General features: G+C 39.6%; 2 protein-coding genes across 6 annotated transcripts in view; one reads left to right on the top strand and one right to left on the bottom strand.

The window, feature by feature from the left end:
* trmt12 (tRNA methyltransferase 12 homolog) overlaps nt 1-7,869 on the bottom strand; it is a 22,878-nt gene extending 15,009 nt beyond the window's left edge. Inside the window, exons 1-5 of one of the 2 annotated variants that reach the window (XM_020519467.2) lie at nt 7,757-7,869; nt 5,397-5,480; nt 4,006-4,174; nt 1,854-2,052; nt 601-751 (exon numbers count right to left, since the gene is read on the bottom strand). In XM_020519467.2, the coding sequence (XP_020375056.2) occupies nt 601-751; nt 1,854-2,052; nt 4,006-4,174; nt 5,397-5,452 (575 nt within the window). In that variant the 5' untranslated portion in view covers nt 5,453-5,480; nt 7,757-7,869. Of the gene's footprint in view, nt 1-600; nt 752-1,853; nt 2,053-4,005; nt 4,175-5,396; nt 5,481-7,594; nt 7,710-7,756 lie in introns of those variants that run through there. The other variant, XM_048604878.1, reaches the window with a different exon arrangement.
* Nucleotide 7,870: 1 nt separating this feature from the next.
* Nucleotides 7,871-17,545, top strand: part of LOC109924766 (cleavage stimulation factor subunit 2-like) — a 65,669-nt gene continuing 55,994 nt past the window's right edge. For all 4 annotated transcript variants that reach the window (XM_048604877.1, XM_048604874.1, XM_048604876.1 and 1 more), the window contains exons 1-4: nt 7,871-8,027; nt 9,034-9,112; nt 13,919-14,088; nt 17,130-17,266. In XM_048604877.1, the coding sequence (XP_048460834.1) occupies nt 7,973-8,027; nt 9,034-9,112; nt 13,919-14,088; nt 17,130-17,266 (441 nt within the window). In that variant the 5' untranslated portion in view covers nt 7,871-7,972. The remainder of the gene's footprint in view (nt 8,028-9,033; nt 9,113-13,918; nt 14,089-17,129; nt 17,267-17,545) is intronic.

The following is a 17,545-nucleotide window of genomic DNA, read 5'->3' as shown; positions in this document are numbered from 1 at the left end:
TTATTCAAGAGTAAGTCACTGCCTGACTACTGCCTTTCCCAGTGTAGGAGTTGCTTGACCTCCATTCATCTCTCTCCTACAGGAAATGAAACCGGTGTATTCCAGCAGCAAATCAGCAGCTGATGTTTCACGGCATCCAAATTTCTTTCCACATTGACAGTTCAAACACTTTTTAGAGAATTGCTTCCTGCTCTTATGGTCATTTTTACTTGGTTTGAAATTAAAAATCTTGCCAAACATTTCCTAGGTCAATGAACAATAAAAATTTGCATCTTGAAAAATCAAACATCAATTTGCTTCAAGCCTGTTTCATGCTGCTGGTATCAACCAATTTAACCCCCACTGTGAGATACTGAGGTTAGAGGAATCTCAGGTTAAATCTATGTTTTGCCTCAATGAAGTGAAAGATGCTAATGTTGTGGCACGACTTCTAAAGTCTGTTTAATTTAAGGAAAGAAACCTATTACAAATATGTAAAGATCAACACCGAGAAAGAGTCAGCCAGCACCCACAGTCATTAGCAATGTCACCTCTGCATGCAGTAAAATTTTACATTCTTATGGTCAAGTTTTAATTTCTCTCTATTTACCCTGTTCTCACCTGATGCCATTATCAATATGGTGGACCCAGGCATCGTTCCCCAGCAGTAAAGTCACCTTTGGAGTCCGAAAGCCACCAGCAGATACTCTACCAGCTTTGGCAATGCGTTTTGCTCCAAGTACATTAGCAACCACCAGCCACAGTTCTGGCTCTGCAATACAAGGCACAAAGGGACAATCAGTACATTTTTAATGTTAATTTAGTTCTACATCAAGGATGACTAGAAGTAACAGCTTGTAATATCCATGTTACCTAACTCATTTTGTCTCCTTTCTTTTCAGTCCCTACGTCAAGAATCACTCTGCAGATAAGAATGAACAGGGTACATGGTGACTTTACCTTATTGAATTTTTCCTCGCTCTTACTCTACGAGACCCCTGTCACCCTAATTCTATCGGTTGAATTTAATAACATATTTTAACAGAGCGATGGAAGTCCTTTTAAACAATTAAAGGTTTTTTTTTAAAGCTTTGCTGTTTAAAAAAAGCATCAAAAATATTATCTTCTCCTATCTCAATTCCTTGGATTGTGTACTCTCCAGTAAATAGTCTGCAGCAGCTAATGATTTTTCACTCTGAAATTTATTGCATCCCTGTAAAAAGCACCGAGACACTTATTTTCCACCCTTCACTCATTTTAATGAAAATAAATAGACATTAACATAAAACAGGAAATGTTATATCACTTTCTAAACCCAAACCAGCAAAGTTGAAAAATACAATGTACACTTTGCTCATCATGTGATAACCTCTGGGCAACACATCTAAGGTTGTACTTTGGTACTTGGTCCAACATTCCACACCACCCTTATGGGATGGCATTATTTTTGTATACAGCTGGTTGCACAATGGCTGCACTATTAGAAAACAATTTAATCGTGCATGAAGCCACACACACACACACACACACACACACACCATTTGCCGTTCCAAACTATGTGGGAAATAAAACTCAGTGTTTTATTTTCTAAGAAATGTGCTTATAGATTGGACAGTGGTTTAATGTTGCTCTCAACTATGCAGTTATGTGAAGGTCCCTAATATTAGCAAATTCCTGGGCTGTGGCTACCTCTTAAATGCATTAGTGGATACAGTTGACCTTAGCTGGTGAACAAGTTAAGGAGGAGAGAACATATAGCGAATAGCCAAAATGATAATCCGTAGGAAAAGTACAGTAATATCTCGAGGACTGAGGTTATCAACAGAGTTTATGTTGAAATGTTCTCTACAAATAGTTTGTGCTTTATGCTTTACCCAAGGTTTTCCAGATTTCTGCCTGGAATGCTTTTTCATTCAGAATAATCATGTCTCCATGCCTCTTCCACACGCGAGGCAGGTCCTGACTCAGTTGATCATTCCATGTCACTCCACGATGCTTCACCAACTCAGAGAGCTTCTCCTGCAATTGTTTGTGGCAGGATTTTACTGAAGACTTCTTGGATAATATTGGATTCTGAAAGAAGTATTTGTAAAACATTAAGGCAAAGAAAAAAAATTGCATTTTACAATTGATTTATAAGTGATAAATTTATAATAAAACTGAGGAGAGAGGAAATAGTTACTGAAAGAGGTCAATTATTTATTGCAAATTAACTGACTATTGTTCACAAATTGGGAAGCCAGCTGGACAATTATCACCATAGCAATGGCCATACTTCCGTGCTTTGTTCATGCCGTTTTTCTGTTTACCTGATGTTCCATTAAATAAAGAGCAACTCACCACCATGCCAGAAATGATTTCTCCTCTCTATTCTTTGTCACTTAGCTGGGTACAGCTCCATAGCTTTAGGCAATACTCCAATGTCATTTGCCATGTGAGAGCCAAACAAGGAATACAATCAGCCATCACAATCAGGCTAATGTTCTGTTTGGACATACCTGTATACAATCAATTTCCAGCAAGATGTTGAAACTATTCTTCATCCATCACTATTAAGGATATTTGCTGGACCTCAACTGCTACCCCAACAGAGATTCTTTAAAACAGTACAGATCAAAGTTGACATGATTTGTGGGAGTTAGTGACACGTTATATTTTCCCATTAAACATTGAAGGAATTGAGTACTAACAAGGAAGGCAAACAGAAGCTTCATGTTTTCTCCATGGCAAGTTAAGTCGTGTTTCCCACCACAGTCCATGCTGACTGGAATTCCAAATTTAGAATAAAAACCAAAAGAACTGTGGATGCTGTAAATCAGGAACAAAAGCAAAGTTGCTGGAAAAGCTCAGCAGGTCTGGCAGCATCTGTGAAGGAGAAAACAGAGTTAACGTTTCAGGTCTGGTGACCCTCCGGTTAACACCTGCCCATTTACCTCCTCCCTCCCCATTATCCAAGGGCCCAAACATACCTTCCAGGTATGTTTGGTGAAGCAACACTTCACCTGCACTTCCCAGATTCTAGTCTACTGCATTCGCTGCTCACAATGTGGTCTCCTCTACACTGGGGAAACGAAGCGTAGACTTGGCGACCGCTTTGCAGAACATCTACGTTCTACTCACAAAAAAGACCCTGAACTACCTGTTGCCTGCCACTTCAATGCACCACCCTGCTCCCTGGCCAACATCTCTGTCTCTGGCTTGTTGCAATGTTCCAGTGAAGCCCAATGCAAGCTGGAAGAACAACACCTCATTTTCCGCTTAGGGACCCTACAGCCCTCCGGACTCAATATTGAGTTCAATAATTTTAGGGCCTAAACTCTCCAATGTCCCAGCCCCCCACCCCACACACCAGGCCTTGTTACAGACCCCCTGTTGTTAGTCACTAACAGTCCCCATTAACAACTATTCACCCTCCCAGCCTGATCGTTAGCAACTCCTTTGTCCAACTGTCTTTCTCTCTCTTTGGGCCCTATCCTATCATTTACTCCCTACCCCACCCACCTCCCTATTTCCTGCAAAGAAACTGATGTTTTCCCAGCCACTATCAGCAGTTCTGAGGAAGGGTCACTGGACCCGAAACGTTAACTCTGTTTTCTCCTTCACAGATGCTGTCAGACCTACTGAGCTTTTCCAGCAACTTTGTTTTTGGTCCAAATTTAGAATGTTTGCCATAACTGAAACTCACAAAAATATTACTTTTTTCTTCTTAATAAATCAAAAAATGCTGTTAATTATATGATGCTAAGAGAGACGAGCAGGAACTAAATAATCTATTTTTCATCAATTTGGTTTACAAATGTGATTTTTTGGGCTACAATGCGCATACTATTATATACCATCCATAAAGTTATAATGTTTGAATTATTCTTCAGACCAGCTGCCAGATGATACACCAGTACCTTGGAATTACTTTCCAAGAACTTCTATTTTCCTGTGTCAAATGAAAGCTCAAAGACTTAAACAGTTTAAAAAGACTTGAGCTTAACCTTAACCCTATCGCTGTGCCACAGGGGAAAGAAATCCTACCTTTATTTTTGTGAAAGTACAGGTACTGCCTGGAACCACAGTATTACTCAAGTTGAGAAGGTGGAGCTGACTTAGTTTATTGTAAAGCACAGGCAATGCCACTGCTCCATCAGGTTGCTTCTGGAGGCGATAGGCTGTGTCCAAAATTCCATTTGCCTCCAAATACTCTCTGTTAAGTGGAAATAAATGAAAGGAGGTTAAAATACCTTCTGATGTCAGGATGAAGTAAACTGTAGATTTTATGGCCTAACAGTACTTTGAAATCTTTAATGCTACTTCACATTGTGACACACATATTTATCCTGAATCTCACTTCAGGACACTCTTCCCCATTCTTCCTTCTCAATTCTTCTCATGCTTATTCTTGTCAAGAGATCGGGTACATGCTTTGAAGTAGCAGGATCGAACAATGGAAGCAGGGAGGAGGAAATCAGGAAACAGACAGGTGGATTTTCACAAGTTCTGCAATAACAATATAGGCACAACTCTCTCTTATAAAAAGGGAAGCAATATATATAAAAAATGAAATTTGAGGCACATTCTTTTACAGCAGATACATACTTTTCTCAGATTCCTATTAAAGGAGATGGTCAATTCTGTGTGGATTAACTATCTTGGGACATAGACAAATTAGATGTATTTATCTTTACAACTTTTCTAACTTCAATTAATGTTGTTTCTCTGCAGATTGCTCACTTGGGGTCCATTTGCTCAGCCAAAGACTAGCGATGTGGATGAATTAAGTTGCCATACATCTAGTTGGTGGAGGGAAAATAGTTGAAGAGAAGTAATGGGTTATTGTATTCTTGAAGTGTTTTCTTTGTAACAGTGGAACAGATGTTAGTTGTCGAACTTTAGCTCTATTACTGTTCATTGCAGCAGCCTGGGTAATTCATCCCCCGGTTTGGAAGAGCAATTCATTTAAATACCCTCCACACATGCAAGTTTCACAGCATCAAAAAATAATTGCAGAATCAATCGAAAAAGTGAACAGTAATTTTAAAAAGGATCCATATAACCATTATAAAAACCGAAAGAACTGCGGATGCTGTAAATCAAGAACAAAAACAAATTTGCTGGAAAAGCTCAACAGGTCTGGCAACATCTGTGAAGGAAAAAACAGAGTTAACGTTTCGGGTTCTGAGGAAGGGTTACCGGACCCGAAACATTAACTCTTTTTTCCTTCACAGATGCTGCCAGACCTGCTGAGCTTTTCCAGCAACTTTGTTTTTGTTCCACATGAACATTATTGGATGTAAAATATTAAGTAATACTAGAAAAATTTAATCAATTTGTATCAGCTATGGAAAAAGGTCAACAAAAAAATTAGATTTAAGTATAGTTCCCATTTGACAAGAATCATGTTCAAAACTATAAAACTAATGTCTTACCTGTACTGTTGTGCAAACTGAGCCTGAGTCACAATTGTAAAAGCTTCAGTCTGCATTCTCAGGCTGCTATAACTATCTTAATATCTGGAAGAAAATGCATCAAATATAAACAAAGTTATGTCTAAATCTTCCATTGAGAGACACTCACAGAAAGGTCCTATCACTCATTTACAAATTTACACAGTCATGCAGTACATAAACTATTGTGCAAATACACAATTATGGATGCAGAAATCAACAGTGGTTTTGCAGGACATATCCCTTAATATGGATTTTCAACATCAGGACTTTAGTTCCAACAGTGACTGACAGAATGCAGTTTTCCCCTGCCAGAATAGAAGGAAATTTATAACCATTTAGAGGAGCAGATGAGCAATTCTATGTTTGACTTGGAGAATACAAATAAATATTTTGACACCTGCAGAATAAACACACTGTGCACATTGTGGATTTCCTCATGATCAGATCTACCCATGTTGAGGAAATCTTGGGAATGTGTTTTAAGAGCAAAAGAGTGGCACATATCAATATATTTTTAAAATTACAAAGCACTGCATTTAAAAAATGCAAATGCTCCAAAAGCATAATAAAACTTAACAGTTTTGCAGAAGTTGAAAGTGTGCTTATTTTGTCTATTTTTTTTAAACAAATGTGATCATTCACCAGTTATGTGTATCCAAATTTTTAGTCTTTGCTCTTCTAAGTTTTGTTGGCTTTTTAAATGATAGTGTGGACAGCTGCGTCATGTAGTGCAGTATTGAAATACACAAATCAGAATGAGGAAGAGGTCTTAAGTCAGACTGAGGAGGCAAAAATAAAATCCATTACTATGCTTGCCTTTAATCATTGATAAGACACACAGCCGATAAACAGATCAACTGAAACATAAATTAATTAGACAGCACCATGACTGAGTATCAAAGTTATGAAAGCAAAATTTTTCATAGCCTGGAAATTTGAAATGTTACCTATTCCTTTTTCTACAAATGCTTCTGAACCTGAGTATTTTCAGAATTTCTGTTTTTAGTGTATATTTTAAAAGTAACTAATTGGCTACAAAGTGCTTTGGAACATACTGAGATTAAGAAAGATATAGTATAAATTCAACTCTTCCTCTGGTTATGATTTAAAAATACTTATGTGTGGATGTCAGGTGAGGATGGTGACAAGTGTCATAGAGTAGGTTTTTGCAAAAACTGCCATATAATCCCATCATAACATCTTTAGAACATTAATTAAAACCGTGCTACACAAAGCATTTTTGCTTAAACAGAAGTCTAGGTGAGCAAATATGCTGCATGGGTAGTGAAGGTATTCCACGAGCGAGTAACATTGCAGCCCAAGCAAAAACAAGGGGCTGGATTTCCCACAGAGTGGCAATTTCAAGCAGATTACCTGTCTGTGACCCCCTGCTCTATGTGTCATCCTCATCACTTGCCTTCACACCTAGTTTTGTGTCATCTGTCAACTTGGTGATAGTACATTCACATCCTTCATCCAAATCATTGATATTGGAAATAATTGTGGTCCTGCACTAATCCCTGTGGCACACCACTAGATACAGGTTACTATTCCTGAAAATGCTACTCTTAGTCCAATTCTCTGACTTGTATTAGTTGGCCAATCTTCTAACCATGGTACCTCCAGTACCATTGGCTCATCTTATTAAGTAGCCTAATGTGTGGTAAGTTATCAAATGCCACCTGAAAGTCCAAATATCTTACATTCACCTCTAGGGGGTAGAGTGCCAGGTAGGTAGAACACTAAGTGGAAATGGGGTAAGGTGCCAGAGGTCCAGCTAAGTAAGAGATGGGGTGTTGAGGGAAGGACAGGGTGGGTGGGAGAAATCGGATCAAGCAGGGGACCTGGAGAAGGAGTATCAGATCGGGCTGTGGTTTGGGTGGGGTAATTAGTTTGGGCTTGGTGGTGATGGGGGGGTGCGGTAGCAGGGAGGACTGTGGCCCTGGGTAGGTGGGGTATCAGGTTAGGGTCTGGAGGAGTTATAGTTGAGGGTGTGAAGTATAGGGTCAGTTTCATGGTGAGTCAGGAGTTACACCATGGTCTGACGATCGTTTTTCCAGCATAGATGGGGCTTAACTCATTGGGAAACCTGACCGAACCCCCATCGCAGCAGACACCACTGTACGGGGAATTCAATTTTCCTCTATACCTATTTCACGTAATTTCACCAAAACTACCTGAACTCTCTGTAGTAGAGACTTCCTGAGGATTCTAGGCGTGTGCAGAAATTGCTACGATAGGGATTCCGTACGGTCCACATCAGTAACTCCCGGTCTAGGCCGGAATAACGACTTCCGGACCATCAGCCCTCGCCCAGCCCAGCGTTAGAAAACTTCTACCTGATCTTAACACCACCTCGCTTCAAACTAACGCTCATTTGGGTCTCACTTCCCGCGCTGTTGCTTTTTTCTGGAATTGATTTTTCTTCCCTGAGTAAATCAGCGATTCCGACTTAAGACTCGCTGCCGGCCGGAACCCTGTGCTCAGGCGAGGGCGGACGGGTTTTCGGGGCGGTTTCCGGCCTGTCGCCGGAAGCAGCGCGGAGAGCCGTAGTGATGGCGAACTTAGTCCGGGACCCGGCCATTGATCGCTCCCTGCGCTCGGTATTCGGTAAGGGGCCTCGGGGAGAACTTCTTGGATGCTGTAGTGGGCTCGGGGGTGCGGTGCGCGGTGGCTGGGCCATGAGCTGCTGGAGGAGGGTACAGGAGAGAATGATGCTGCATGTCAGTTGGAGAGCGGGCCTGAGAGCAGCTGCAGTGAAAGTACCTGACCACCGCATTCACTTTAAACTGGTGGGTTGGGGGTTGGTGGGTGGGTGGTGGATGGTGGAAACACGGCCATGAAGCGACTTAGATATAATAATTGTGTCCCGCCAAAGTAGGCAGCCCCAGCATCTGGATGTAGGTGCTGTGGTAGTGAACAAAAAGTTTTTAGGGTTAAAACAAAGAATTGCAAATGTTGAGAACTTGCAGATACTTTCAGAGAGAAGAAAATCATTGAAGTTTTCAGCTTTGATCAATCTAGAGAATTAACGGACATGTCTCAAGGCCTTTTGTTCTACCTTGTTACCAAGCAGAGCCTTATGTACCCCCTTATGTACAATTACTGTACTGGTTATTCGGTACCAATTAGATGAGGAAGTTGCAATCAGTTATCCCCCAACTCAGAAATACAGAGCATTTCCAATACTGCTCTGTAAATGGGTACGGATTAGGGATTGACCTTCTTAAACTCTGTTCTAGCTACTTGAAATACCTTCACACTTAACTCATTATGGAGCTAAGATTCTCTTTAGCATGCAAAATGTATGTTTATTTAGTAGATATTGCAATTAAATCCACTTCATTTACTCCTGTTTTGAAAAGTCTATTCGTTCACGAGGTTTTTTGGAGCTGATCAGTTGTGAAAAACGTCTATATGCTAGGTCTCTCAAATTGTTTTCCCATTACTTGCTTAAGTTACGATCTAAACATAGACTGAATAACTCTTATAACTTCTGTAGAGCAATAAATGCACTAAACTCAAAATTGGTATTTCTGAAATGAAATTAAACATGAATATTGATTCCCAACCTGGTTTGAAATTCTCTCTCTCTTATGCCTGTTCTCATTTGTAGTGGGAAATATTCCATATGAAGCTACAGAAGAACAATTGAAGGATATTTTCTCTGAAGTTGGTCCGGTGTTGAGTTTCAGGTATCTTTTGTGTGATATGAATAGTCAGCTGCAGCTGCAGTTGCATTTTGCATGTGTATACTGTCTAATAGTTTGGAAGGTGTAGCTGTCATGATTCATTCCCTTGATGGTCTTACTTTTTGAGGGTTTTTAACCTCTTCCTTCCCCTAAGTTTAAAAAAAATCTCCTTTTGACCTTTACAAAAAAGGAACATAATTGAATTTATATATCACTTTTCACAATGTCCAGACATTGAAGTTCTTACCAGCCAATGAAATTGCAAAATTCACCAAGTTATAGATCAATTAGTATAGACACAGGAGATTCCCAGATCTCTTCTGTTGTTTCAGCAGGCAGTGAGAACAATCTGGAATTGCACAAACTTTGTGTCTCAAAGTATTTGGATTTTTTTCTCACTTGTAACAAATTTGAGGTCAGCCGACTTGGGTCAGGAATTATTTGTGTGAATATTTTGGGCCACACGCTATTTATGTCATGGGATTGTTTGCTGCCTCAGACAGTATTTTATGAATTAAAAATCTAGTTTATTTGTTATACTGACAATACTGTTGTAGGAAAAACTTTAATTTGTACAGCTCACATCACGTCATGTCCTTAAGATGTCACAAAATGCTTCATAGCTAAGTAATTCCCCCTACAAATGCATTCACATGTTTCATAGGCCGTTTTCATGGTATCTCAACAGTGAACCAGGGAATTATGATATTAAAGCAGTTCAGAGTTAAACATTGGATAACTGACAGTTTTTTATATAATGTTTTTTGGGGATCATTCTCACATTATTTTGCCTGGCACCTTTCTCCTTAATGGAGACCTGTTGAAATCTGGAATCCTGCAGTTCGAACACTTAAAAAGCATACTGTGAAACTGGATTTTTTTATTTAAAGATACAGAAAAATCTAGTTTAATTGAAACAACGATTATTATGTCATTTTATATTAACAATATATTTAAAATAGATTTAAAAGAAAACCTTGCAAGCTGACCTGAATAGAATGGCTAACAGGAATTTTTCAGTCAGACAATGCAACTGAAGAAACGTGGCTGTATTAAACATTTAATTGCACGTCCTGAGTTAATTATGCTTTCATTAAAATATCACTCAAACTGTTGAACATCGTGAATATGAGTATGTGACACATCATCAAGATGTATGATGACGATATTAATGTAATATTTCTTATTATAAGTAACTAACTGAAGACAACAAGCTTACACTGATGTGAGAACTATTTTGAAGGCTTCCAGAAAATAATTGACAGATGTAAAAAGTTTAGTCTGGTTAGGAAATATGAAAAGCACAAAATGTGAAATACTTGAAATAACGATTTGTAATTGCCAGCTTGGCGTGGTGATTGCATTTGCACCTATGAAAAAGTTTTGATCCTTGACTCAATGCCAAATAGAACTCAAGACCTGGGTTGAATGCTTAGAAGAATACTGAGGGATTATGGCATTTTTCAGATGAGAGTTAATGAGAAACATCACCCACCAGTTTCGATGAATAACAGGATTTCTTGAAAAATAGCAGTTGTCTTTTCTTCCTATCTGGTCTGCATTTATTTTTCAGTGACTACTGCCTAAAACATACTGACAGATAATTCATCTCATTTAACGTTTGTAGGACTTTGGTCTGTGCAAATTGTTTACCATGTTTACTGACATTAGTGACCTTTCTTAATTCACTTGTGGGACATGGGCGTTGTTGGCTGGCCAGCACTTACTACTCATCCATAATCGCTCTTGAGAAGGTAGCGGCGAGTTGCCTTCTTGAACCACTGCAGTCCACGTGCTGTAGGTTAACCACAATGCCCTTAGGGAGGGAAATCCAGGATTTTGACCCAGTGACGGTGAAGGATCGGTGATATATTTCCAAGTCAGGATGTGAGTGACTTGGAGGGGATCTCACAGGTGGTAGTGTTCTCAAATACTTTCTGTCCTTGTTCTTTCTAGAGGGAAGTGGTTGTGGGTTTGGATGGATTTTTGGTCGATTTCTGCAGTGCACATTGCTGCTACTGAATGTCAGTGGCGGGAGTGGATGCTTGTGGATGCAGTAGCAACCAAGCGGGCTGTTTTGTCCTGGATGGTGTCAAGCTTCTTGTGTGTTGTTGGAGCTATACCCATCCAGGCAAATGGGAAGTATTCCATCACACTCCTGACTTGTGCCTTGTAGATGGTGGACGGCTATGGTGAGTTACTCACCGCTGTGTTCCTACCCTCTCATCTTCTCTTGCAGCCACTCTGTTTATGTGGGGAGCCCAGTCGAGTTTCTGGTCAATAGTAACCCCCAGGATGTTGATAGTGGGGAATTCACTGATTTTTTAATAACATTGAATGTTGAGGGGCAGTGATTAGGTTGTCTGTTATTGGAGATGGTCATAGCCTGGCATTTGTGTGGCATGAATGTACTTGCCATTTGTCCAGATCGTGTGGCATTTGAACATGGACTGCTTCAGTATCTGAAGAGTTGTGCGATCATTGGCGAACACTCCCACTTCTGACCTTTTGAGAGAGGGAAGGTCATTGATGAAGCAGCTGAAAATGTTTTGCACCTAGGACACACCCCTGAAGAACTGCTGCAGAGATGTCATTGAGCTGAGATGACTGAGCTTCAACAAACACAGCCAACTTCCTATGAACCAGGTGGGGCTCCGACCAGCGGAGAGTTTGTCCCTTGATTCCATTTGATTCCAGTTTTACTGGCGGTCCTTGATGCCACATTCGGTCTAATGTGGCCTTGACATCAAGGGCTGTCACTCTCACCTTACCTCTGGAATTTAACTCTTTTGTCCATGTTTGAAGGCTGTAATGAAGTAAGGAGCTGAGTGGTCCTGGCAGAACCTAAACTGGACATCACTGCAGGTTATTGCTGAGCAGGTGCTGCTTGATAGCACTGTTGATGGCACCATCCATCATTTTACTAATGATTGAGAGTAGACTGATGGGGCAGTAATTAGTCGAGTTGAATTTGTTTTGCTTTTTGTGTACAGGACATACCTGGGTAATTTTCCACATTGTTGGGTAGATGCCAGTATTGTAACTGTACTGGAAGAACTTGTCGAGGACAGGGGCAAGTTCTGGGGCACAAGTCTTCAGCACTATTGGCGGGATGTTGTCAGAGTCCATAGCCTTTGCAGCATCTGGTATCTCCAACTGTTCCTTGATTATCATTTGGAGGGAATCAAATTGGCTGAAAATTAGTATCTGTGATATTGGGGATCACTGTGATATTGCAGCCCCAGTCTAGCAGCAGTGTTCTTGAGTACATGACCGACTTGATCCGTAGTGCTGCTGCTGAGCCAGTCTTAGTGGTGGATGTTGGAACCCCCACCCAGATATATTTTGTAGCCTTGCCACCCTTAGTGCTTCCTCCAAATATTGTTTAACATTGAGGAGTAGAGGCTCATCAACCGAGGGAGGACGTTGTGTGATAATCAGCAGAAGGTTTCCTTGCCCATGTTTAACTTGGACCCGATGAAAATCATGGCTTCAGAGTCATGTTGAGGACTTGTTGGGCAACTTCCTGCTGACTATATACTACTGTGTCTGCACCTCTGGAGGTCTGCCCAGCTGGTGGGACAGAACGTATCCAGGGATGGGGATGGGGAAGGGGATGGTGGTGTCTGGAACATTGTGCAGTATGATTCCGCATTATGACTGTCAGGCTGTTGCTTGACTAGTAATTGAGACAGCTGTCCCAATTTTGGCACTAGACCCCAGATGTCAGTAAGGAGGACTTGGATAGGGTTGATGCTGTCTTTCTGGTGCCGAGTTTGTTGCCAGGTGGTCTGTCCGGTTGAATTTCTTTGAGACTCGTAGCAACTAATACGACTGAGTGGCTTTTTCAGCTATTTCAAAGGCAGTTGAGAGTCAACCATGTTGTGATGGCTCTGGAGTCACGTGTAGGCCAGACCAGATGAGGATGGCAAATATCCTTGAAGAACATTAGTGAGTCAGATGGGCTTTTCTGATATTGGCAATGGTTTCATGGTCATAATAGATTCTTAACGCCAGATAATTTTGTTGAATTCAAATTCCACCATCTACCATGATGGGATTCGAACTTGGGTCCCCAGAACATTTGCTGAATTTCTAGATTAATAGTCAAGCGATAATACCACTAGGCCCATCACCTCCCTGACTTTTCAAATTGCAGTGAAGCAAGGGAAAGGATTTTTCTTTCCCTTCACCAAAGGACATTACTGAAGGAGCTGAGATTTTACGCTAGTTGGTGACTTTTTTGATAATTTTCATTTGAACCAGTGCTCAATTGACCAAACTTATTGAATTGAGATTCATAAATTGATGTACTGGGTTTTGGACTCACAAACTCTGTTATTAGTCTAGTTGCACATCTACTACATGCCTGTTATTATTCTATGTTTACAGTTTTGAAGAGGGAAATATTTGTAGAGCACATTGCATTTCTTTCTGTTTGGTCAAGTTGAATTTTAGAAAGATAGAGACCAAACAATTCTAAATTCCTTTGTAATTTTATCAGTATATTTAGTAATATGAAACAAACTTTTCAAATCTTTAGTTAACAAAATTAAAGGTTGATTACACTTTGAAGTGTAATAAAGTATCACCCCATGTATAACATACGTATTTTACAGTGTAAAGGCTAGGGGGTGACATTTCAATTATTATACTTTGAACTTGTGCCATACCGATGAGAGACGCCCTGTGATCTTCAAAACCCGAGTGTTATGTTTACCTTCCTTTGTCCATCATTTTAGTTATCAAACCTTGGTGTAACAGCTCATGTGATAGACTACTTCTTAATTTTGTTAACTCTCGTTATAGACTTGTGTATGACAGAGAAACAGGTAAACCCAAAGGTTATGGCTTCTGTGAGTACCAGGATCAGGAGACTGCGCTCAGTGCCATGCGCAATCTCAACGGGAGAGAATTTAATGGAAGAGCATTGCGTGTGGACAATGCTGCAAGTGAGAAGAATAAGGAAGAGCTCAAGAGTGAGTATAAATCCATGACACACCAGTCAGTCCACTTGTTTATTGAAAAACTAAATCCACCAGTGATATACTTTTGGATTATGCAATTTTATGAAAGGCACATTGTGCTGTTTTCCATCATACGCTCGCTCATGCTTGGTTTTGAAGGCCTACATGTGAATTCCTGTGTTGTAAAATAAACTGACAATTTGAATACAAGTCAGTTCATTTGTGTTTGTGAAGGTTTGTGTGTACAGTTCATTTCTTCGTGTCATTTCCAGCTTTGATTAAGAGTCATTGTTTGTCCAAATGCAGTGATTTAATAATTAGCTACAAATTATTTTAAAAGTCTAAATGTTTGGCCATGAAAAATCTTCATATATCAAACAAACTTATTTATTGAGGTTTGTTACTGATTATCAGCAAAGTATACGTATTAAAACAATATATTTTTGAGCTATATTGTGTAGCTGACTTTGTGAAGTCAGGGGAAAACAAGTAGTGTCTTTATCAATTGTACTGTTTTACTAATTTGCACAATAGGATATCCTAAACTCCCATCTCGCCTAAGCTGGGGAACTAATTGATTTAATTCTGGTTATAGAGCAGTACGAATGTTTATAAGCAGTTTGGGTAGCCCCTGCCATTATTTAAATCTACAGTTTTAGCATGCGATTTTCCAATACAATTAATCAACCTATTCACAACTTATGGCATTGGGATGCTTGTGGCTGCTAGAGGTTTCCAATATTTATTTTTGGCTGACTGTCATACCTGAAAATAAAGCTGAGCTAGATACGTAGTCTACAACTAAGGTGTAGAATAGCTATCCGGAAGAATAGAATAATTACCTAACAATGTTTGCAGCCAGCGGAAATGGTAACTAAAATTAACTCTGAAAATATACTTTTTTTTGGTGTTGTGCTTTAAAACAACCACTTTACATCCTGAGTACAGTTAATATAGATTTTATTCAAGCCTATACTGGAGACCACTTGATTAAAAAGTCCACCAATGTCCTTTACCCAAAACACAGTTAGCATGATAGTTTATTGTCTGAATTCTCACATTTCGTTACAATGTTTTTAACAATTCACTAGTCGTTGACTGTGTAAGAATTACATAAGAGATGCTTATTAATAATTAAAGCAATACCAGCCCTGCAGAAATCCCTTTCGTGTTCTCATTAGCTTTGTGAAGCACTGTTATCACTGTACATTTACATTCATCCTCTCTGTTGCCTTCTCACCTTAAAGGTGTTATTCATCCTAATAAGGTCTTTCAGTTTTAAACCTATGTTCTTAGCTAGGCTCCCACAGATTTGGTTTCATCTCCCATCTTGCCTGGAATAGTGGCAATATTTCCTTTCCTGATTTGAGAAAATGATTGTGTGCTACAATTATATATTCTTGTATACAGTTGGTATAAATATTTAAATATTAATCTTAATCAATTGCTTCACTTCATTGTACAGTTATTAAACAAAATATATAAGGAGGGATTTGTGGTTCTGACTTTCTTCCAGGACCTGTACCTTTTGTTTACAATAAAACAGTTTCCATGATGAAATGTAGCCTGTCATGAACCAAGCCCTGTGTCCTGCTATGTTTTTGACAGGGTAAATGTGCCAGCTTTAACAAATCAACTCCTTATTGCAGAAATCATAGCAGATTCTTTGCACATGCTTCAATCTGTTTCAAATGGCAAACAGTACATACCAGTGTATGCAGATTAAAAATGCTTGGCGGCTCTGCAGGACATTGACGAGGCACTTTTAGAATTCTGCATACAATTCTGATCACCCTTCTATAAAAAGGATGTTGTTAAAATTGAGAGGGTGCACAAAAGATTTGCAAGGATGTTGTCAAGACTGGAGAATTTGAGTTATAGGGAGAGGCTGTATAGGTTGAGGCTTTTTTCCCCTGGAGTGTTAGAGGATGAAAGGTGGCCTTATAGAGGTTTACAAAATCATGAGAGGCATGGATAGGATGAATAGCCAAGGTCTTTTTCCAATGGTGGGGGAGTCCAAAACTACAGGGCATAGGTTTAAGGTGAGAGGGGAAAGATTTTAAAAAGGACCTGAAGGGTAACTTTTTCATGCAAAGGGTGGTGCTTGCATGGAACGCACTGCCCCAGTGGGAGTGGTGTAAGTGTGTACAATTACAACATTTAAAAGGCATCTAGATAGGAAGCATTTAGAGGGATATGGACCAAACGCTGACAACTGGGATTGTGTCTGGTTAGCATGGATGAGCTGGACTGAAGGGTCTGTTAGGATGTCTGGTCAGTGTGGAAGAATTGGACCGAAGGGTCTGTTTCTGTGCTGTATGACTCTATGGCTAGCTATTTATAATTAGTTTCGTGCAGCGTGGAATGAGCAGCAGAAACAGTTATGTTTTGTTCTTGGTATATTTTCAAAATAAGATGTTGGATGTAGTTTGATATGTCAGCTGACATTGTAAGTCTTTGCAACCAGTATTGTGTAAGGGAAATTTGGGTATTTGTTTCCCACTATTTCCAACCATTGATGTTGGCAACATGGATTGTACAGTTCTTTGTTGTATGTGGATGACACTCATGCTGTTTCAGATCTTCTGTCTTAATTGGACAGTACAAATGAATGCCACAATTTGAAATACCTTTTGAAAGCAGTATTGCCTATCAACCAAGACCAAAGACTCAGTAAAATGGGAATGATGCTAATGAACAGTTTATCACACTTTGTCCCAATCTGAAATGTTCCCAAAAGAGTGACGCTGTACAGTTCAATTTCGAGCTAAAGCAAAGTTTTTGTAACCTGAATTATTTATTTTAGACTATTTTTCTTTCTCGACTTTATTGTGTGTGAGTATCCAACTTCCATTTTAACTTGAGTTATTTTAGAATAAAAGCATGCATTCCTACAATACCAGATCATAAAGTTAGGAACATTGCGATCTTGACTAGTAATTTTATATATGTTGTACACCAGATCAGTGAACATTATACTGTCAAACTAGAGGCAGTGCAGTAGCATTGTAGTCTTTTGATACTGTGACATATTATTCCTAATCCTTTTTCAGATCTTGGTACAGCAGGCCCTGTCATGGAGTCTCCTTATGGTGATCCAGTCTCTCCAGAAGATGCTCCAGAGTCCATCAGTCGTGCTGTAGCCAGCCTTCCGCCTGAGCAAATGTTCGAACTCATGAAACAAATGAAGGTTTCTTTTCCTACTTCTCTTGCTGTCTTTAACTATGAAGTGTTTAGTTAATTTTCAGGAGAAAACAACAAAATTTAAAAGCAGAGCTCATTTGATGGCACAGATTTCACTGCATTTATCTTTCCATAACTGCAGTCAATTAGAAGTGGATGGCAGGGGGATGTTGAAGTAGTTTCTGCTGTGCCTTTTGCAGTGGTGCTGGAAAATGACCTCTTTGTCACAAACTCAACAATGCTCATTCCTGCCATCAAGGAGATATGTTTTAAAGACTTAAAGGCA

This window comes from Rhincodon typus, chromosome 14, assembly GCF_021869965.1.
Source record: "Rhincodon typus isolate 14 chromosome 14, sRhiTyp1.1, whole genome shotgun sequence".
NCBI classification, from domain to species: Eukaryota; Metazoa; Chordata; class Chondrichthyes; order Orectolobiformes; family Rhincodontidae; genus Rhincodon; species Rhincodon typus.
Note: the sequence above shows the minus strand (reverse complement) of the source record. Positions and strands in the feature narration are given on the sequence as shown.